This window comes from Sugiyamaella lignohabitans, chromosome A (assembly GCF_001640025.1).
Source record: "Sugiyamaella lignohabitans strain CBS 10342 chromosome A, complete sequence".
In the NCBI taxonomy this organism is placed as follows: domain Eukaryota; kingdom Fungi; phylum Ascomycota; class Dipodascomycetes; order Dipodascales; family Trichomonascaceae; genus Sugiyamaella; species Sugiyamaella lignohabitans.
The window spans coordinates 235,538-255,328 of record NC_031672.1 but is presented as its reverse complement, the minus strand read 5'-3'; the positions used below and the strand labels follow the sequence as shown (position 1 = coordinate 255,328).

The 19,791-nt window shown below is 48.9% G+C and overlaps 6 protein-coding genes across 6 annotated transcripts; 3 read left to right on the top strand and 3 right to left on the bottom strand.

Annotated features, from left to right (window-relative positions):
- Window positions 1–1,931: 1,931 nt before the first annotated feature.
- ERG5 (C-22 sterol desaturase) lies at window positions 1,932–3,533 on the top strand (the record flags this gene model as incomplete). The annotated part of the gene is made up of 1 exon (XM_018882709.1): window positions 1,932–3,533. The coding sequence occupies one exon, from the start codon at window positions 1,932–1,934 to the stop codon at window positions 3,531–3,533; it is 1,602 nt and encodes a 533-aa protein (XP_018734328.1).
- Window positions 3,534–5,461: 1,928 nt separating this feature from the next.
- Window positions 5,462–7,270, bottom strand: MEX67 (Mex67p; the record flags this gene model as incomplete). Its single annotated transcript, XM_018882698.1, has 1 exon — window positions 5,462–7,270. The coding sequence occupies one exon, from the start codon at window positions 7,268–7,270 to the stop codon at window positions 5,462–5,464; it is 1,809 nt and encodes a 602-aa protein (XP_018734327.1).
- Window positions 7,271–8,364: 1,094 nt separating this feature from the next.
- Window positions 8,365–9,861, top strand: CUE5 (Cue5p; the record flags this gene model as incomplete). Its single annotated transcript, XM_018882688.1, has 1 exon — window positions 8,365–9,861. The coding sequence occupies one exon, from the start codon at window positions 8,365–8,367 to the stop codon at window positions 9,859–9,861; it is 1,497 nt and encodes a 498-aa protein (XP_018734326.1).
- A 1,024-nt stretch (window positions 9,862–10,885) lies between these two features.
- SEC63 (protein-transporting protein SEC63) lies at window positions 10,886–12,970 on the bottom strand (the record flags this gene model as incomplete). Its single annotated transcript, XM_018882677.1, has 1 exon — window positions 10,886–12,970. The coding sequence occupies one exon, from the start codon at window positions 12,968–12,970 to the stop codon at window positions 10,886–10,888; it is 2,085 nt and encodes a 694-aa protein (XP_018734325.1).
- A 906-nt stretch (window positions 12,971–13,876) lies between these two features.
- On the bottom strand, window positions 13,877–14,464 carry AWJ20_71 (glycerophosphoryl diester phosphodiesterase (predicted); the record flags this gene model as incomplete). The annotated part of the gene is made up of 1 exon (XM_018882666.1): window positions 13,877–14,464. One exon carries the CDS (start codon window positions 14,462–14,464, stop codon window positions 13,877–13,879), a length of 588 nt encoding a protein of 195 aa, XP_018734324.1.
- A 2,834-nt stretch (window positions 14,465–17,298) lies between these two features.
- Window positions 17,299–17,601, top strand: GLO2 (hydroxyacylglutathione hydrolase GLO2; the record flags this gene model as incomplete). Its single annotated transcript, XM_018882655.1, has 1 exon — window positions 17,299–17,601. The coding sequence occupies one exon, from the start codon at window positions 17,299–17,301 to the stop codon at window positions 17,599–17,601; it is 303 nt and encodes a 100-aa protein (XP_018734323.1).
- Between the last annotated feature and the right edge of the window lie 2,190 nt (window positions 17,602–19,791).

Here is a 19,791-nt window from a genome sequence, read left to right as displayed (position 1 = left end):
TCGTATTGGTCGCAAAACTTAAACTTTGGAAAAAACCCTGCAGAAACGGGGTAGGGTCAACTCAGGGGGAAATGCAGCGGGGTCAGTATTCAACGGTACCTTTACTCTTATTAATTCGCATTTCTCGTGAGATAAACGAGAGTGGGCTAAGACGTCGTATGACCAAATGATAATTATAATCACAGTACTCAAAATAATATTCAAAATAATCCTTAATCATAATAATAATAATCAAAAGAATGATAGGCTAGTTACCATACTTTACGATAAAATGCCGATAGCCGAGACAGAAGACCGGACAAACTCGTACTTAAAACCGGCAAAGACAAAAAAAAAATCATGAAACCGCTGTAAAACAGGGATCCTGACGAAACGACTCGAGCGAAGCGAGAGGAGCCACGGGGTCTGGGGCGAAGCCCCAGCCGCCGGAGGCAGAAACCCCAGCGCTACGGACCGGGTTGAACCAGGGTCAGTTAGCCCGGATCAGAGGTTTATGTACGTACGTGAATTGCAGATACGATTTCCTAGTTCAGTATCGTAAACAGAGAAGAACGCAGTAAAAAAAAAAAAAAAAATTCAAACGGCTGTTTAGCAGCAGGCAGGTTAAACAGGCAGCAGCCGGCAGTAGCGTAATACGGGTGACATTTTCCTAGCGAAATAGCAGCAGCGTCCTTTTCGGTTTTAAACTAATCACGCGTTGATAGATTGGGTGATTTCATTTTGGACATTTCTCAAAAATAACCCTATAAAAAGGTGAGTATTTTTCTTGGGTGGTAAGACAGGATTCGAGGTGGAAGAAATAGGAAATGTGAGTACTTTTTGAAAAAAAATTTATTTTATATTGGGAGGTGAAATATCTGGGGTGATTTGGTTGTTGAGATGGAACTAGAATGCAAGACAGAAGTATCTTGAGCGGAGTTATGATTGGTGCCATGGTACCATGGGAACGTATGAGAGATTGATGAGGAATTATATGTTATATTCATGGAGTTTTGGTATGAATTTGATAGTACTGAAATATTTATGACTGCCGTGAGGGCCGGTGGTACGTTATTGTGGATTCGGATACCCCTGAATTGGGTCTAGCTCAGGGAGAGAATGAATGACTGAAGTTTGACATCTGAAGAGATATGAATAGAAAATATAATGAATAGACCAGCTATGATTTGTGTTATTGGCCACGAGTCATGGCTGGTGTAGCAGAATTTCACCATTAGTTTCTTATTATTGTTCATTCACCAGTGACACGATGTTATTAAATTTCACTATCAAAATGCTTTTTTCTGTCTTATAAGCTTGATTCATCTGAGTTCGAATAATTAGATGCTACAATCTAGTGAAATGAGATTTCACTATTGACATGAGTCTCTTAAATTTCAGCATTGAAGTGCTCTTTTTGTGCTATAAGTTTATTTTCAGAGTTGAATATTAGCTGCTAATGTCTGGTCAAGTTTTATTATCAGTGTGTTATTGTTAAATTATCAGTGACACGTTTCCATTAAAATTTCACTTTAAAAATGTTCTTTTTGTGCTATAAGGTTGTTTCATCCGAGCTGGAATAATTAGCTACTGCGACTCTGGCATATGATCTGTAGTGTCAGAATTGCCAGATTCATGTGAACCTTTCCTGTGTCACAATATCCAACTTGCAACATCCACTTAACTCTCAAACTCATGTCACAATATCCATTTCACCAGCCCATATATCACTACCAAGTCATGTCACAACACCCATCTCTCATACCCTTCTGACTGACTCCCAAATACCAAAACCATATTTACCAAAAGTTTCAACCCATCCCAGTTTTCCCCTTTATTTCCCTCATTCTCACTCCCCTCAGCTCCGCGAAGCGGAGCACAACCAGGGTCTGGGGCGGAGCCCCAGCCGCCGGAGGCAGACTCCAGTGTAGACGTGATGCTAACTGTTTAGAATGTCTGTTGAGAACGCATCAGTGTTTACGGACCAGCTCCCGTTGGATGCCGACAATTTGAGCCAGTCGCTGACGTCGTCGCTCATTGTGCAGGCCATTGTGTGGTCGAGAAGCAATGTGTGGTCGTTGGTTCTGACTGTGGTTGTGGGACTCCTGATATATGACCAGATCTCGTATATCATCAAAAAGGGCAGTATTGCCGGCCCCAAATTCAAGGTGTGGCCAGTAATTGGCCCATTTTTAGAGTCGATGAACCCCAAGTTCGAGGAGTATAAGGCCAAATGGGACTCGGGCCCATTGTCATGTGTTTCAGTGTTCCACAAGTTTGTTGTTATTGCCAGTAATAGAGACCTGGCCCGCAAAATCTTCAACTCTCCTTCATATGTCAAGCCCTGTGTTGTAGATGTGGCTATCAAGCTCCTTCGACCCACTAACTGGGTGTTCCTGGATGGTAAGGCTCATGTCGACTACCGTCGTTCTTTGAATGGTTTGTTCACTAGACAGGCTCTGGGTGTCTATCTTCCTCACCAAGAGACTATTTACGACAAGTACTTTGAGAGATTTGTCGCTCTCAGCAAGTCCAACAAGGGTCCTTTGCCATTTATGCCCGAGTTCAGAGAACTCAACTGTGCCGTTTCGCTACGAACTTTCTGTGGTGAGTACATCACTGAAGAGCAAGTCAAGATCATTTCGGATAACTACTACAAGATTACGGCTGCTTTGGAATTGGTCAACTTCCCTATTATTCTGCCTTTCACCAAGACATGGTACGGTAAGAAGATCACTGACATGACTATGGACATTTTTGCTAAGTGTGCCCAAATGGCCAAGGACCACATTGCTCAAGGAGGAGACGTGACCTGTGTTATGGATGCTTGGGTTAAGTTGATGCACGACTCGAAGAACTCGACTAGCGATGATAACGACGAGGTCAAGAAGTTCTTGGTGCGTGATTTCACTAATAAGGAGATTTCTGAGACTATTTTCACGTTTTTGTTTGCTTCGCAAGACGCATCTTCGTCGGCTACTACTTGGTTGTTCCAAATTATTGCCGACCGTCCTGATGTTATGGCCAAGATCCGTGAAGAGCAACTTCGTGTGAGAGACGGCGATGTTCACCGTCGTTTGGACGTGGATCTCGTCGAGTCTATGGAGTATACACGTATGGTTGTGAAGGAGGCTCTTAGATACAGACCTCCTGTCACCATGGTACCCTATGTTGCCAAGAAATCGTACCCTATTTCTGCTGATTACACCATTCCCAAGGGAGCCATGGTTATTCCTACCCTGTACCCCGCTTTGCACGATCCCGAGGTGTATGAGAACCCTGACGAGTTTATTCCTGAGCGATGGGTCGCCAACTCTCCCGCTACCAATGCCGCTAAGAACTGGCTTGTGTTCGGTACTGGACCCCATGTGTGTCTTGGTCAGACCTATGTCATGCTCAACCTGACTGCTATGATGGGCAAGGCCGCTCTCTTCTACGACTGGAAACACACCGTCACCGAAAAGTCGGAAAACATCCGTGTCTTCGCCACCATCTTCCCCGACGACGACTGTATCCTTGAGTTCTCCAAGAGAGCCGACCCCACCAAGCTCTAAACCAGCCCGTTCCCACTCCCTTTGCACTGTACCACTAATACTAATACTTTAATACACGCTAGATACCCGGGATGCGGTGCTGCCTCCGGCGGCTGGGGCTCCGCCCCAGACCCTGGTTGCTCCTGCTTCGCAGGAGACTTACTGGCTGACCCGAAAAAATGATTGGAGCGACAGGTGCTAGAAAATGTTAACAATATTTATAAACAAAAGAAACAGACACAATTGATGTAATTGAATAGCCCCGTTCAGATTACAAATCAAGTTGAGTCCAGCGATGTAATATAGGATAACAGAAATTCGTAATAAAATATCAAAAATCGACTTGAGTCTAAATCTCGATTTTTTCAGTCAATTGAATTACTTGCTACTTTCTTTATTTAATTAAATTCATATTACGCTATGTGCTCAGGTATAAAATTAATTTGATAATTACAAATATTTGGGTCAGAACTATCTCTTCTTTCTTCCAGAGATCTTTATTAGATTTACATGAACTACTTTGTTCTCAAAATGAATTGGTTCCTGGTAATAAAACATCATTTAATAGGAAACTGGAGAATTTAATATTCTAAGATTAAGTCATCCAGTCAACTTGACGTACCAACAATCGGAACTTTTCCATTATAATAAATAATAATTAATTAGAACATCAGTCGCACGGAAATACAAAAGAATATCTCCCGTCTCCAGACGCAGACCACGGTTCACCGAACATGCCCCGATCCCGACAAAACGACTCGAGCGAAGCGAGAGGAGCAACCAGGGCCTGGGGCGGAGCCCCAGCCGCCGGAGGCAGACCCCCTCCCAGTTAATAAATAAAAAAGACGAACCCGTCATGTGGTCGGCGGGGTCAGAACGGCCTGTACGCCGGCCACGAAATCGATGGACCGCGAGATATCGGGTCCCCAGGACGCCGAGCGGTCGAGAACAAGACCCAATGCCCGCGATATTTTAAACACCTGATCTTCCAATTGAGCGTGTTTTTCGGCCAGCTCTTGGTACTTGTTCTGCTGGTCTTGGACCTGGTGGATGTGCTGTTTGTGGATCTCCAGCATGTGAACGGTCCGTTTATACGCCAGCGCTCTAACCACCGTCAAACACTTGTCCAGCGACAATACACACACTTTCAACAATCGCGACGAGGCTTCTGTCTTGAGTCGCTGGCTCCTCACTTGTTTCTGAAGACTCTCGTTCTGCAGCCTCAGATTCACGACAGACTGGAACAAAGGTTAGTTTCTGGGGGCGGGGTCTGCCTCTGGCGGCTGGGGCTCTACCCCAGACCCCGTGGCTCCTGCTTTGCAGGATAGTACTAGGACCCTGGGGTCTGAGGTGGGAGCAATTGGAATGCAGAGGGGGGTAGAACTTACGGTGCTGAGACTATGGTACACGCCAGACTCTGCTATTTCGTCGAATGTCAATGCTTTTGGTACCGATTCGTCGTTGTTGTTTTCTTCATCAGCTTCGTCTTCTTCGTCTTCCAGTGACAGCTCGTCTGCTATCCGAATCAGCTCATCCGTGGCTTCTCTGCTGTCTTCCAAAGCAGAACTCAGTTCTTCGATCAGCGAGTTCAGCACCCGCAGGTCCTCAGACTGCGCAAATGCCAGCGGCGAAATTCTCGGGTGCACTTCCCTTTCCCGTCGCGCCATGGCTGTAACCTCTCTCCACACTCACCCCCTGACTTTCTCATGTTCGTCAACTTCACCAGTCTACCCTAACATCCACATATTTCAGGGGCTCTGGGGGGTGTGCCTCCGGCGGCTGGGGCTCCGCCCCAGACCCTGGTTGCTCCTCTCGCTTCGCTCGAGTCGTTTCGTCGGGGAGTCGCGCACAATCTCCTGCGAAGCAGGAGCAACCAGGGTCTGGGGCGGAGCCCCAGCCGCCGGAGGCAGACCCCCTCACCGGGGGTTACAGAAATAAGATTATTGTTATTATAAGAATGCAGAGGGGGGAAGTTGTTGGCGCGACTGCTGGAACAGTACCGCGGCCTGGTTGAGGTCGAAGTTGGCTTGTTCGGCCAGCATTCGCGAGTACTGGGGCGTCAGTCGCGTTTCTTGCATGAGTTGTTGTACAATGGCCAGTTGTGGTGGTGGCAGGTCTGCGAGTTCTGGCGGGGTGTTGACGGTTGGTGGTGTTCCGGTGGCCATGATTGGTGGTGGGGCCGAGGGATTCATAGGATTAATCGTGGGTGCGGGTGGTGGAATCCCGTTTACTCCTCCAGCACCAGCAGATGGAGTATTGACTCCAGGAACGGTTGTGGGAACAGTTGGTGGGGGAAGAACAGACTCTTTCCACGATTCGCTGCCTCCCCAGCTTCGAACTGTCATGATATCACTGGCAACAATCATGTTACCGGCAGGCCCTTGGATGAGAATGAAAGTACGGTCGAAACTGCGCACGGTGTTCGTTTGTTGCTCCGAAAACTCGCCGTGAATCGAGATCATGATTCCCGTATCGTCGGCAGCTCGAACTCCGTTTGTATGCCAAGTCTCAACAGCAAACTTGTCGGGAGACTCCATTAATGGATGTTTGGTAGGAGGAATGCGTCGGAAGGCGTTGAGAATGGCCTGTGGTCCGATAGCCAGACGGTTGATACGCGCGGATTCCGTCGTGACTTTTTGTAAGTTTCGTGATAGAGGGATATATGCGCTCCAGCCGGCTTGGCTGGGTGCCGTAGTTCCTCCGCCGGGCATGACTCGTGGCGACGAGCTGTTGACGGAAATTGAGAACGTCGATGTTTCGTCATACAATTGTGCCAATTGTGCTCTGTCATGGTCAAAAGCATTGAAAAAATTAGTCAGGAAACTCGTGGCTATACCCTGGACATCGGGGTTTTCAAAAAACATCTGCTTCACAGGAAGTGGCAGTTTGAGTTGGTCTAATGTAGATTCGTCTCGAATCATCTGACCATCTAACATAATCAATCGAGGGAACATTTTCATCATCTCCTCTTTATATCCTGGTTGTTCTGTTACAGGATTACCACTAAGAATCAGTTCACGAAGAAGTCGGAACTTATGTCTCCATGGTTCTAATCCTTTTAATCGGGTAATATTATTATTTGCCAGCGACAGGTTCTTCAAATCGGGGAATGCTTGTGCCAGAGTGGTGACTCCAGTGACTTCTTGAAGTTCATTAGCTGCCAAATTGACTGATTCAACCACCATTCTCTGCTGGCCAGATGCCAATTCGCCAGCTATTTTCATCAGTGCAGGAAACATCTTCGATGCAGTACTGGCACTTGCAAACAGTCCATTCTGTTGTAAATACACGTCGTTTTTCAAATTCTGGAGATCCAGCATGCTGATTTGTGCATTGTATCGAGACTGTAAAAAGTTTCGAAGAATCTCTACTGTACCATAAGTAGGAGGATTCGACGCTGACGACGGTTTATTGGACTCTACAATCGTTATTCGGAGAGGTGCACCAGCAAACCTCACACCTGACCATTTAACCAGCGGACCTGCTTCTTCTTGTTTGACTCCAGCACTGATAACTCCGCCATTGACTATAACATTCTGCAGTTTAATACTGCATTTTCGCAGAATAAACGCTACCAAATCGTCTCGAGTACCACCTTCCCATCCCCGGATCTCGACGGTGGCATTGTTATTATGACTGCTGCCACCACTACCAAATCCAGACGACTGAGTTCCTCCTAACCGACTGCCGAAATCTCCTCCATTATTGTAATTGTTATTGGAACTGTTTCCACGGCCTCGACCTCCTCTCCAAGACATGCTATGCTACCAGCGAACTAGCGACCGATCCTCCTTTGCTTGATCACACACAACTCCCGCTGAAAAATAAATAAATAAAACCCTCGAGCACTGTCAGCACTGAATCCCGCTCTCCAAATGTCCAAACAGGCTGGGTCCAAAAATTTTCGTTTCGCTCGCTGTTCAGTGTAAATAAACCAACCACACTCAATCGCTGCTCACTCAAACTCTCACTCTCGAAACCCAAATGTGAAATATTTATTTACTGCACCTGCAAGCCGGGTAACGCTCCCCGGCTGCTGCACCAGGGTCCGATCGGCGATGGCCCCCTCCTCCACCCTCCCTCTTTTTTCTTTCTCTCACGGTAGGGGGTCTGCCTCCGGCGGCTGGGGCTCCGCCCCAGACCCTGGCTGCTCCTCTCGCTGCGCTCGAGTCGGGCGAAGGGTCCCCCGCAAGTCCAAATTTCAAGTCTTTTCCGTGCAAAAACTGGATATTCACTGGTGATTTAATTATTTATGCACTTCTGCAGCCTCTTACTACCGAATTGACCATCTGGGACCCCTAAAAAACCCCCTTTCCGGCCCTGGAAGGGTTTGCTTCCGGTGGCTAGGGCTCCGCCCCAGACCCTGGTTGCTCCTGCTCCGCAGGAAAGTCCCGCCACCCCCGACGGAACGACTCGAGCGCAGCGAGAGGAGCAACCAGGGTCTGGGGCGGAGCCCCAGCCGCCGGAGGCAGGGCCACCCTGAGCTCAGGGGGTCCGCGTGGGGGCCGCTCCCGTTTACAGAATATGAGGGCAGTGTGCGTTATCGGGCATGGCTGACAGGTGCATATGCCGGTAGTGGGCTGGTGGGTGGTGGGTGGCTGTCTGGTGAGCAGCAGCTCTCCACAGTTGTCTGAGAATCGGCGCCTGATTCACTCGTAAATAAACAGAAAGTGACCCCGTTTGTCGAGTTAAGAGGCTTTGTATTTGATTTTTTGAACTTTGGAACTGGGATTTTTGTTTCTTTTGGTCCAATTGCAAGCCTGAAATTCTGGCTTTCGCAACTGAATCTTCGTTGTAACTCCCATCGCAACTGTCGCGATCACATTCAATTTCGTCTCCAACTTCAACGAATATGGCTCCGAAATCCGCCAAAGGCGACAAAAAGTCGCAATCAGCAGCTGCTGAAACTGATAAAACTGCTGCTGAAGAAACTGTAAAATCGAAATCTGCTGAATTGACTGCTGAGTCTGATACTAAATCCAAGGATGAATCGACTGAGTCGAAAGACACTGACGCAGATGTGGCTGGATCTGGCGGTTCTGATTCAAATGCCAATGCCAAATCTGATGCGGATATCTCATCTGCTACTGCTGCTACTACAACAACTGCTACTTCTACAACTGGTGCTACTGAAGGTGATGGTGAAGGGGAGGATGGGAAACCCCCTGCTAAACCAGCCAGACCGATGTCTCCTCATGCCGAGGCTCAAGCTACTCTGGAAGAGGCATTCCCTGGTGTGGAAAAGTCAGTGATTCGTGCCGTGTTGATTGCTTCACAATATAAACTGGATCCTGCTTTTAATGCGTTGTTAGCTATGAATGACCCTGATTTTAAGCCTGAAGACTCGTTTCCCGTGGAAACTGACGAGCCCAGTGCTGCCAGGCCACGCGGTCCGGATCCTAAACAACTGGCTGAAGACGAGGCTCTAGCAAGAAAGTTGGCTGCTGAATATAACCGGTCAGCAGGAAGCCGTCAACCACCCCCTCCTCCTCTTAGAAGAACGTCTACGGCTAATTCTGGAGATTATAACTCGTCAAGTCGAGTTCGTCAGTCTACTTCGAGCTACTCGGGTCGGTACGACGAACCACGACCAGTCGAGAATGAAAGATCGTTTTTTGACGACGACCTTCCTGAAATCAAAGCTACTTTTGAAAAGGGATTCAACGAGACCAAGACTAAAGTGTCGAATTGGATGAACAATTTCCGTAAGAAGATTGATGGTGAGGGTGGTCAACCCGGTATTTTTGGTGCTCTTGGCGGCACGGGCAATTCCCCTCGTTCGTCTTATGATAACCAGTATTCCTACCGACGAACCAGCAATGATGAATACGACAATAGACAGCCTCCTCCACGACCTGCCAGATACAATAATGGCAATCGACGAGTTTATGACCGAGATCCCGACGAAATCAACGACGATTTCCAAGGAGTCACCCTGCAAGACGATGTCGACGAAGCTGCACCGCCCAAACCACCCCGTCCTTCTGGAGAGTCTGGTCGTACTGGCTCTGCCAATTCAACTACCGCTACCACCACTGTCAAAAAGACCACCACCAGTACCTCTACCGGAACCAAAGGAGCGTCTGAAGACAGTTCTAAACCCCCCACCACACGTCCTCGAGCCGTTTCCGCACTTGGAGACGACGACCCCGAAGAAATCACGAAATCGTTTGCACCACCACCCCTCTCAGCAGCCAAACTGTCCTCAGGCACCTCAGGAGCCACTGCCAAATGGGAGCCTCTCAAAGCAGTCGCCCCCGAACCCGAGTCCGACAAAGACGCCTTCTTCATCGGCGACTCTGACGAAGACGACGACGACGACGAGCCCCTGGCCACCCTCAAGAAATAGCTCTTAATACATAGTACTCTCGGCGACTCCGCTGCCTCCGGCGGCTGGGGCTCCGCCCCAGACCCCGTTGCTCCTCTCGCTGCGCTCGAGTCGGTTCCGCGACGGTCCCCGATCCTTAAAAACTCCTGCGGAGCAGGAGCAACCAGGGTCTGGGGCGGAGCCCCAGCCGCCGGAGGCAGGTGTATGCAGTGGGTCACCTGTGTCGGGACTAAGAGTGGTGAAGTGAGCCTCACAGGAGTGATGTTGTGGATGAACCCGTTGTGAGGAGCCCGAATGTCGTTGTCCGGGGAATCTGAGGACGAGGAGTGCGAGCTGGCGCTCACGTTCGTTTTGGCTGACGTCACACGACACAACCTGGCTGCTCTCCGGGAGATAAATAGCGCGGTGCTGCCGTCGTCGTACTCGGAGATCTGGTACCGTGACAGCCTGTCGGTGGGCCAGCTCGCCAAAATAGCGTACTATAAAGACACACCCATCGGAGCTATCCGGTGTGCGCTGGAAAATGACGGGTTACGGCCGGTTCGCGTATATATCATGACAATTGCAGTGTTGGCGCCATACCGCGACCTCGGAGTAGGCACGTTGCTGCTCGACCATATCATCACCACCGCCAAAAACCTGTTTGTCCGCGAAGTATACGTCCACGTGTGGACACATAACCCGGCTGCCCGCGACTGGTACAAACGGCGCGGTTTCGTGACCGACCAGCTCGTCAAACACTACTACAAGGGCATGAATCCGCCGGGCGACGCCTGGATCATGACCAAATCGTTCTAATCTACACTTTACTACCTTCCCCGCGTGCCTCCGGCGGCTGGGGCTCCGCCCCAGACCCGGGTTGCTCCTCTCGCTTCGCTCGAGTCGTTGCGTGGGGAGAGCGTTTTCTGGTTCACCAGGGGTTCGGCTGTCTCCTGCGAAGCAGGAGCAACCAGGGTCTGGGGCGGAGCCCCAGCCGCCGGAGGCAGTGGTGGCCGACGCGAGTCGTCGTGGTACATATACAAATGGGATTAGGGGGTGATGGTGGTTACTTGTTTTTTTTAGCGTCCGAGTCCTCGTCGTCGAGGTCTTCTTCGTCCTCGGTGTCGGTGTCGATGTCGGTAAGGTCTTCTTCGTCGTCAGAGGACTCGTCTTCGTCGTCGTCGTTTTTGTCGGTGGTGGTGGATGAAGAGGTGGGAGCGCGCTTTTTGACTGAACCTCCTCTCATTTGAGAGAGCGCTCCGGCGACAGAGTCTTCTTCGGGCTCAGAGATATCGTCTTCGTCGTCTTGTGCAGTGGTTTCAGCAACGGCTGGCGGGTTCTCGACCGTCATTTTTACAGATTCAATGATATCGGTGCCAAAGTATCCGCTCGACAGAAGCATGAGCTTGAAAGAAAAGGTGCCGGGGAATGGAGGTGTGGCAGTGGTCAGCTGGATCTTAAATGTAGCGACGGCCAGCTTGTTATCGGCGGACTTGCTCGAAATGTCCTTGTCAGAAAGTGACAGGTTCTGGTACGATAGACGGGTCAGCTCGGCTGGTCCGTCGATGATTTTGTTATCTTTTTCGTTGACAATGAATCCGTACCAGTTTGGTCGGTACACACCAGGGAAGTATGGTGCACTGGCATATGGAATCACAGGAGGCAGGTCGTTCGTGTGTAATGGCTCTCGCAGCACTTTCGATGTCTCGTCGTCGTCAACAGGATCCTCTAAAAGCACCGGATCAAATTCTTCCGGTTTAGGAGGTTTTGATGACCCGCCAAGTGGAGTCACGGCAAACTTGATTATCAGATGTGCTTGCGCATTAGGAGGCACCACGCTCTCACCAGGAACCTTGAAATATGCATTCAGGAAATGCAATTTAGGAATCTGTCTAGCAGCTTCCAGTTCAGTCGATGATAATGATTTCTCCCAAGAGGAAGAAGAAGCTGATGACGAGTCTTTGGCTTTAGTATCCAATTGCACACCAGGAATCTGTAAAAATTCACCGTGTGATTGATCCTTGAATGGAACAGCTTGAACAATACAACGCTTGACTTCAATGACTCGTTGACACAAAGTGGCCGATTTAAATGCCGATGAAATGTCAAGAAGACCATCTAAAAGAAGAGGTGTTACACTGACGATTTCTAACTGAGTATCCACATCAATATCTTTCTCATTCGTCTCACGTCTATTCAAGTAATCCTCTAAAACCTGTTTGATTTGTTTACTGTTTAAAGCACCGAGTTTTCCTTTGTTGGCTTTTCCAATAAGTTCAAGTTCTTCACTTTGAGCGAGAATCTCGAGGATTCGGTCATAGGTGATGAAATGAGGCTGGTCCTTGGCACAGATCTCGAAAAACTTGCCAGCAGTGGTCTGTCGGATTCCTGTTTTGGTATAAATGGCTGTACCAGCCCACCATGATCCGACTAACAAAGGTAATAGAATGCCTACCACCGAACTGTACAGAGCAATTACAATTGGTGAGCCCTTACCTTCGACCAAGAATTTAGGCAATGCTATACCATGAGACGTCTGTTGAGGACCATCTGGATGGCCATATTTGAGAAAGTTGTCACGAACTGTCTCGTCAGTCAATGCTTTGTATGCCTTGGTGATGTCGACATAACGAGCTTCGAAGAATTCTCGTGTCTGGTTCGCCAGATCCGATGCCTTGATCTTGTCAGGATGGAGCTTCACTGACAGTTTTCTGTAAACCGATTTGATTTCTTTTTCACTTGCTGAATATGATACTCCGAGAATCTCATACGGATCAAACGTCACTTTGGATGTGTCTGAAGCAGATAAAATGCGTTGCTGAATGATGATATAAACGAGTCCTGCCATGACTAACCAGCCGGCTGCAATCAATCCATTATACGCAGTAAACAGCGATTTCCTCGAGCTTCTGAACTTGGAAAGTTGTTTATAATTACGAGGTTTGAATTCTGACTTTTCTTTAGTCTTTGAATCGCCTTTTTTGCCACTGGTTCCTCCAACTTTCTGCTGTTGTTGCTGGTCTCCACTGCTGCTTCCACTGCCAACAACCGCCAGTCCTGTCATCGGAACCAGCACTACTCCGAGTAAAGTAGCAGCAAAATACGGCCATACCTCGCCATTATCATCATACGAATACCGCGAATCACTCATTTTGGCCCGACTGTGTGCTCACTCGCTCCAATGGCCACTCGTCTCTATCCTGCCAACTGGAAATTTCACTCCAACCCGTGTACATATACCGTACACGTAGCGGCTCTCTTCCGAGCCCTTCGATAAACCCTAACCCTTTGCAAACCAGGGCCGATTCTGGGGGGTTACTCCAAGGGTTTTTTGGCCCGAATATCGTGTTCTGGATTTACTAATGGGGGTAGGAGTTGTTTTAGGGGGTGTTTTAGAGGGTGTTTTAGGGGGTGGGGGTGTGCCTCCGGCGGCTGGGGCGCTGCCCCAGACCCCGTTGCTCGCTTCGCTCGGCGTGTTGGGGGCCCACAGGCGTTGTAACGGGTCAAGAGGGGTCGCTTGGGTTTCGTGGGTCTGTATTGGGTGTTAGATGGTAGATATTTGGGTGCTCTGTGGTGAATTTGTATGGAAGCTGCTATAAGAGCTGCTTTTCATGCAAATGCGATAGACGGGAGAGAGGTTAATTTTCGTTGTTTTTATTTGCTCAGTCAACTTGCTGCGTCTCCCTGATGAGCATTCTGCCAGTTCGTATCGGATTCAACTCGGTTTATGATCTGTTTGCTCCGCTTCGAACAGCAGACTTTGACCCCTGAAGTACGTATACAATCTCGGTTAGACAGGTGTCTGTCGATCACTGCAGCGGCATGCAACTTTAAACCACATGCGACGTCGGTTTCAGGGGGTTATCTCGTTTACAAGTGAAGACTAACCGAAACAATCTGGTTATACCCTTTCACTCATTGATACCTCCATACCCTCAGTTACTGGCACCCCCCGCAACCGAGCGAAGCGAGCAACCAGGGTCTGGGGCGGAGCCCCAGCCGCCGGAGGCACGAGGGGCCCTGGATAAATAACAGCAGATATATTTTAAGATCCGGGCTAAAAAGGGCCTTTAGCCGATGGGAAGAAGAAGTCCGACACCTGTAGGTAGAAGACCCACATCCACATGACCGCGAATTTGAGGCGGTAGCTCATTTTCTCCGAGAAGGTGTAGAACGCCGACGGTTCTTTGACGGCGTAGATGGTCTCGATCTCTTTTTCGGTGACATCGCCGATGAATTTGGCGTAGACGTCGGGGTGGTCGGTAATGATACCGTCGAGATCCATCGAGGCGGCCCATTTCATAGCCGGTTTCTGGTTGACAGTCCATGCGTACGTCAGTTTTCCGAGCTGTTTGGCTTCGTGTATCAGCGAACTTCCACCAGGAACATTCAAAGAAACCACGTTCAGAGAAATACCGACGACCTGGCTCTGAGCAAGAAACTTGCGAGCCAGCGATCTCGAGAAACCGATATGGAGAACTGGTAATGTAGGACAGCTGGAGTTGGCGCTCTCAAGTACGTCCCATCTCCAGATACCCAGAACCATGCGTCTGCCCCAGAAATCGAGGTCCGAATTGACTTTTTTTAGGTCCTCGACGATTTTAGGAATGACCCAGGGTTCGTTAGTTCGTTTAATATCTAGCATCAGCTGGATCTTTTCAAACTGTTTATCAGACTGAAACAGCTGTAACAGCTCCACAAACGTGGGCATATGCTGACGAACAGGTTCCCCCTCCGATGCCGGTGTATCCAGAGCTTTCAATTTATCCAAAACCCCATGATACGGTGTCTCAGTAATATCGTGATCCACACCGAAACATCTCTTAGTATTTGGATCATGCGACACCACAATCACCCCGTCGCCTGCCACCTGGATATCCGTCTCAATGACGGTGGCTCCGGCCTCGATCGCTCTTCTAAACGACAGAATCGTGTTCTCCGGATACAGAGCCTTGAATCTACACCGGGTTAGACCTGGATCTGGCGGTGGAGGGCGTGACTCCGGCGGCTGGGGCTCCGCCCCAGACCCTGGTTGCTCCTGCTTCGCAGGAGATGGCTGGTAACGCCCAACGGAACGACTCGAGCGAAGCGAGAGGAGCAACCAGGGTCTGGGGCGGAGCCCCAGCCGCCGGAGGCACCGCCCGGTCCCCCTGTGAGTTACCTACCCTCTGTGGCCGGAACATAGCGGTCTGTGGGGAGCAGGAGACGCAAACCTGCTTTTTTCGAGGAAAGATGCTGATTAGAGTTGTTAGTTTTGGCCACAGTAGTATCAGAGTGGGTTTGGCCACTTACCCATAGTTTATGACCTCGGTGTGAGGGATGTGAATTAGAGTCCCGTGAGTGGGAAGCGAAGAAAAATGAGTCAGAAAAATGAGATCAAAGATCCAAAACCAGGCGTGGCATGTGTCTATTGACGAAGTCCAGAAGCTTGTTTATTTATAAAGGAGAGCCGGCCCAACCCAAAAATATAAATAAATAATATACCTATGAGCAGGCTGTCAAGCCGCTAAATCCGTCAACGCCATCACCGCCGGCTTTACATGCACGTGCATATATTTTTCTCCGATAAAGCATGTAGAAATATGTATATGAAACCACGTGAAGGCTCGCCAGGCTGTCAAAAGGGTTAGGTATTCAGGATGTAATACTATGTTCGGAAATAAGCACCAACGGCTGAGCATATATGCTGGTTCAGGTGGGATCAGGGTGGGGGTCGACTCTGACGTAATATGTCTGTTGATCTAATCAAGTCGAAGAGTCTGCTTGAGTATCAGAGCGTTTCTGTATCGTCACAGGATATGGTGTTTTATATTTAAACCAGATTCACTTCTTTGTCTATGATTTAAATTCTGTCATATATGTTCATGGTCAGTAGACGTAATATATGCGATGTATATATCTTCAATTTAGGTTAATAGTGGTCAAATGCTAATCATATTAAACAGTAGTTGTAGTTAAATTTACATTTAATCTATTAAATCAAAGAGCTTTGATAACGAGTTACTCGTTGGAATAGAATCTGGAGTTTTTTTGTGAAAATATATTATATCCCTTTTGCAGATGTCGATAATCCCTTTTTGTCTATCAGGAGGACTAATGACGTTTGGCGTATGCAAGATAAGCGTCAGTGCATATGTACGATTAAACTGTTCGAAGTGAAAAGTAGTACTATACCATATCATATGAGATGTCATCTCACGACCATGATGAACTTCCATGAGTACTTTCTTGAAACTCTTTGAACGTTTGGAAAAAAGCCAATGACCGCGAGTTAGAGCAAGTGGGTTATACAATTTCAGACCCAGAAGAAGCAGACTGCTGATAGGAGTAGACTGTTAAATGACCATAATTCAGAAGTCTCCAAAACATGTCAATTGATCCACAATTATTTTCAACATAGTTTTTTTGTAATGATTGATAAGTAATAAATGGATAATTTCCCAGATGAGATCACTAACCAGCGAACCAGACTCCCAATTGGTCCCAATGTGCACGATTTTTCACTTCAAGGACACATCCATGACCGCTCCAGTCGACCCAAGAAACAGACCCAAGTCCCCCGACGCCCGACTCGAGCGAAGCGAGAGGAGCAACCAGGGTCTGGGGCGGAGCCCCAGCCGCCGGAGGCATGTTCACACCCCCCAGAAAATCCCCCACACAAACCAGATCACACATGAGTGCGGCTCTCGACCAGTCAGAGCAACAGCTTTGTCACCATCTCCCGTCAACCACCTACAAGACCTAATTTTGATGCTAATTGCGAGACCTATACTTCGAACCCACCTGATCCGATCCCGAACACAAGCAAGAAACATGCACATCCAACCGATCCAGATGCGCTGGGGCCGTGGCGACAACTACGCCTACCTGGTCACCGACGAGGCCACTAACCAGTCGACCATCATTGACCCAGCCGAGCCTGAAGAGTACGTGAACCGACGGTGTCTCCGGCGGCTAGGGCTGCGCCCCAGACCCCCCGGCTCTCTCGCTTCGCTCGAGTCGTTTCGTGGGGCAGTCCCTACTGAAATATCTCCTGCGAAGCAGGAGCAACCAGGGTCTGGGGCGGAGCCCCAGCCGCCGGAGGCATGTCCCCATTGCCCCCATTTCTAACACGAGAACAGAGTTCTGCCGCCTTTGAAGAAGGCAATTGCTGCCAAGGGTCTGGAATTGACCTCTATTATTAACACACACCATCATTACGACCATGCGGGTGGTAATGAGCAATTGTTGAAAGCGTTTCCCCAGGTGCCAGTGATTGCTGGTAAGGACTCGCCGTTTGTGAAGACGACGCCGGCTCATAAGAGCCAGTTCAAAATCGGCGAGAATATACAGGTGACGGCTTTACATACTCCATGCCACACTCAGGACTCGATCTGTTACTTTTTCGAGGACAAGACCAAAGACGAGAGAGCTGTGTTCACAGGTGATACTCTGTTTATTGCTGGTTGTGGCCGGTTCTTTGAAGGTACTCCCCAGGAGATGGTCACGGCACTTGTGTCTGTTCTAGGATCTCTCCCTGACGATACAAAGGTCTACCCTGGCCACGAATACACAGCTTCGAACCTCAAGTTCGTCAAAACCGTTCTCAATAACGAAGCCGTCAGCAAACTCGACAAGTTCACCGCGCAAAACGAACAGACCACCGGAGCCTTCACCATCGGTGACGAGAAGCAATACAACCCATTCATGATGGTCGATTCGCCCGTGATCAAGAAAGCAGTCGGTCTTGACGACCGGGTCGACGTCATGCACAAACTCCGCGAGCTCAAGAACAAAATGTAATCCGCAAATCAACCTGTCTTTTTCTTCTTAGAGATTGTGCCTCCGGCGGCTGGGGCTGCGCCCCAGACCCCCCGGCTCCTCTCGCTTCGCTCGAGTCGTTCCGTTCGGGTCCCAGCCACTCCTGCGAAGCAGGAGCTATGGGGTCTGGGGCGTAGCCCCAGCCGCCGGAGGCATACCTCGATCACAGTAGCAGAAAGGGAAGGTGTATTTTCTACGTAGTTTACGGGTGTTTAAGAGTATGTCCTGGCAGGCCCCCCATGCCGCAACGCCAACACTATTCGGCGTAGTAGCAGTCGGTGAGCCCCGGCCAGTTTACTTCTACCTCCGCTGTCCACGCTACAGATTCAATGGAGCAAGTGAAACTGAGTTCTAGCTAAATCAGAGGCACAATTTTCTACTAAAGAAGAAAAAAAAAGAAGAAAGACTCCTCCGTCGCTCCTGCAAGTGAAGTTTTTATACTCATCTGCCATGCACCGATCTCCGCCGCCGCAATCCGCCCTAGCCCTCTTGTAAATACAGGGTCCAGGAACGGCCTCCGGCGGCTGGGGCTCTGCCCCAGATCCCGTAGCTCCTCTCGCTGCGCTCGAGTCGGATTTGGGGCAGGTAGGGGTGCGTGGATTGAATGGTGGTAGAGGGGAACAGCATGCCTCCGGCGGCTGGGGCTCCGCCCCAGACCCTGGTTGCTCCTCTCGCTTCGCTCGAGTCGGACGTCGGTTGGAGGGCTGTATTTAATTTGAGAAGGAAGATCTTGCTCTTATGCTATTATGTAGTCATTAAATGTGTGTGTACTGTCGAGAGGTTGGGCCATGAAATCACCTTTTCAGTTGAGAGAGAAGACCCGAGCGAGGTATCCCCCGGCTCCAATAGATCCTCTCGCTGTATTCTGTTCAAAGTTTCCCCTAGAAAATATTCGGCACCATTTGTATGCTGAGTTGGAAATATGGCGAGAGTTCTTCACCATCGACCCTCGACAAAAAGTTGCAAACGTGCCATTCAATAATATTTGAATGAACTATTTACACAAATGTCCAGATTATCGTGCCATGAGAAAGAAGTCGCTCATTTCAACCCAAGATCCATGCTGTTAGACAACAGCTTCATAAGAACATTTATCTCATAGTCTCGATTTAGGAATGGCCCAGTTATCTTCATTCATCTCCAGTTTGAATACCTCCTTGATCTAGTCAACAAAGTAGCTTGATATTATCCAACAGGCCTGGAAATATCATGTATACTACCTTGGAAAAGGCTGCTTCACCTCCTCTCTAAGGTAAACTGAGCATAAAGAAGTCCGGGGAGGCATGATTTGTCGAGCTAAATTGAGGTTTGTTCCCCTTGAAGTCTTTCCAAGTTGGGATCGCTCTTCTGACTTACGACTTATTTCTCTCTTTTGTATTCTTATCTTAGGACCTGTCAACTGGGCCGTTAATGGCTGTAACCGTGACCCTTGACAAGTCAAGATGCTTTTATTCCAAGGGCTCTTCAGTCTATCGTACAGTCTCTCGGACCCAAGCCCTCTCTTGCGAAGCAGGAGCAACCAGGGTCTGGGGCGGAGCCCCAGCCGCCGGAGGCAGACCAGTCTCAAGGTGTGGAAAAATAAATAAAAGTATTAATATTAAGTAGAAGAGATAATACAAGAGACAACAATAATCATTAGAACCTTCCCAGTTCATCAAATAAAGTAATAGGTGTTAAGTTCAATCAATCATGTGTGCGGTTAAACTAGGCGGCCCAGCTTCTGTTCGTGAATAACTGTCTGTCAGCTCCGTGAGAAGCGAGGGATCATTCCATCAATACGAGGAATCCCACAAGAACAGAATCAGCTAGCTCATTGAATTGATTTGTCGAGCTCAGAATCGTAGAACTGGATCCCAGAGTTCATATCATGATCAGGGTGGTACTATTAAGAGTCCATTAGCCAGGTGGGTAACTAGAGAAGGACCACCTAAGGCGCCAAGTCTTCGAGTGCTCATCGTCCGTCCATGAAAATTGTGAGTCTTGAATTCCAGTCCAAAATGTCGCTAAGGAAGCGCCGTAAATGGAAGGAACCAAGAATTTCCAGGAGTAGACTGGCGAGGAGCCAAGTCTACCATAGTCGAACGATCTAAAGGGTCAGCTGCTCGCGGTGTGCGAGGCGACGGATGTAGTGAACAACAAGGGACGATGAGCAAACTGTTAGACTTGGGACCT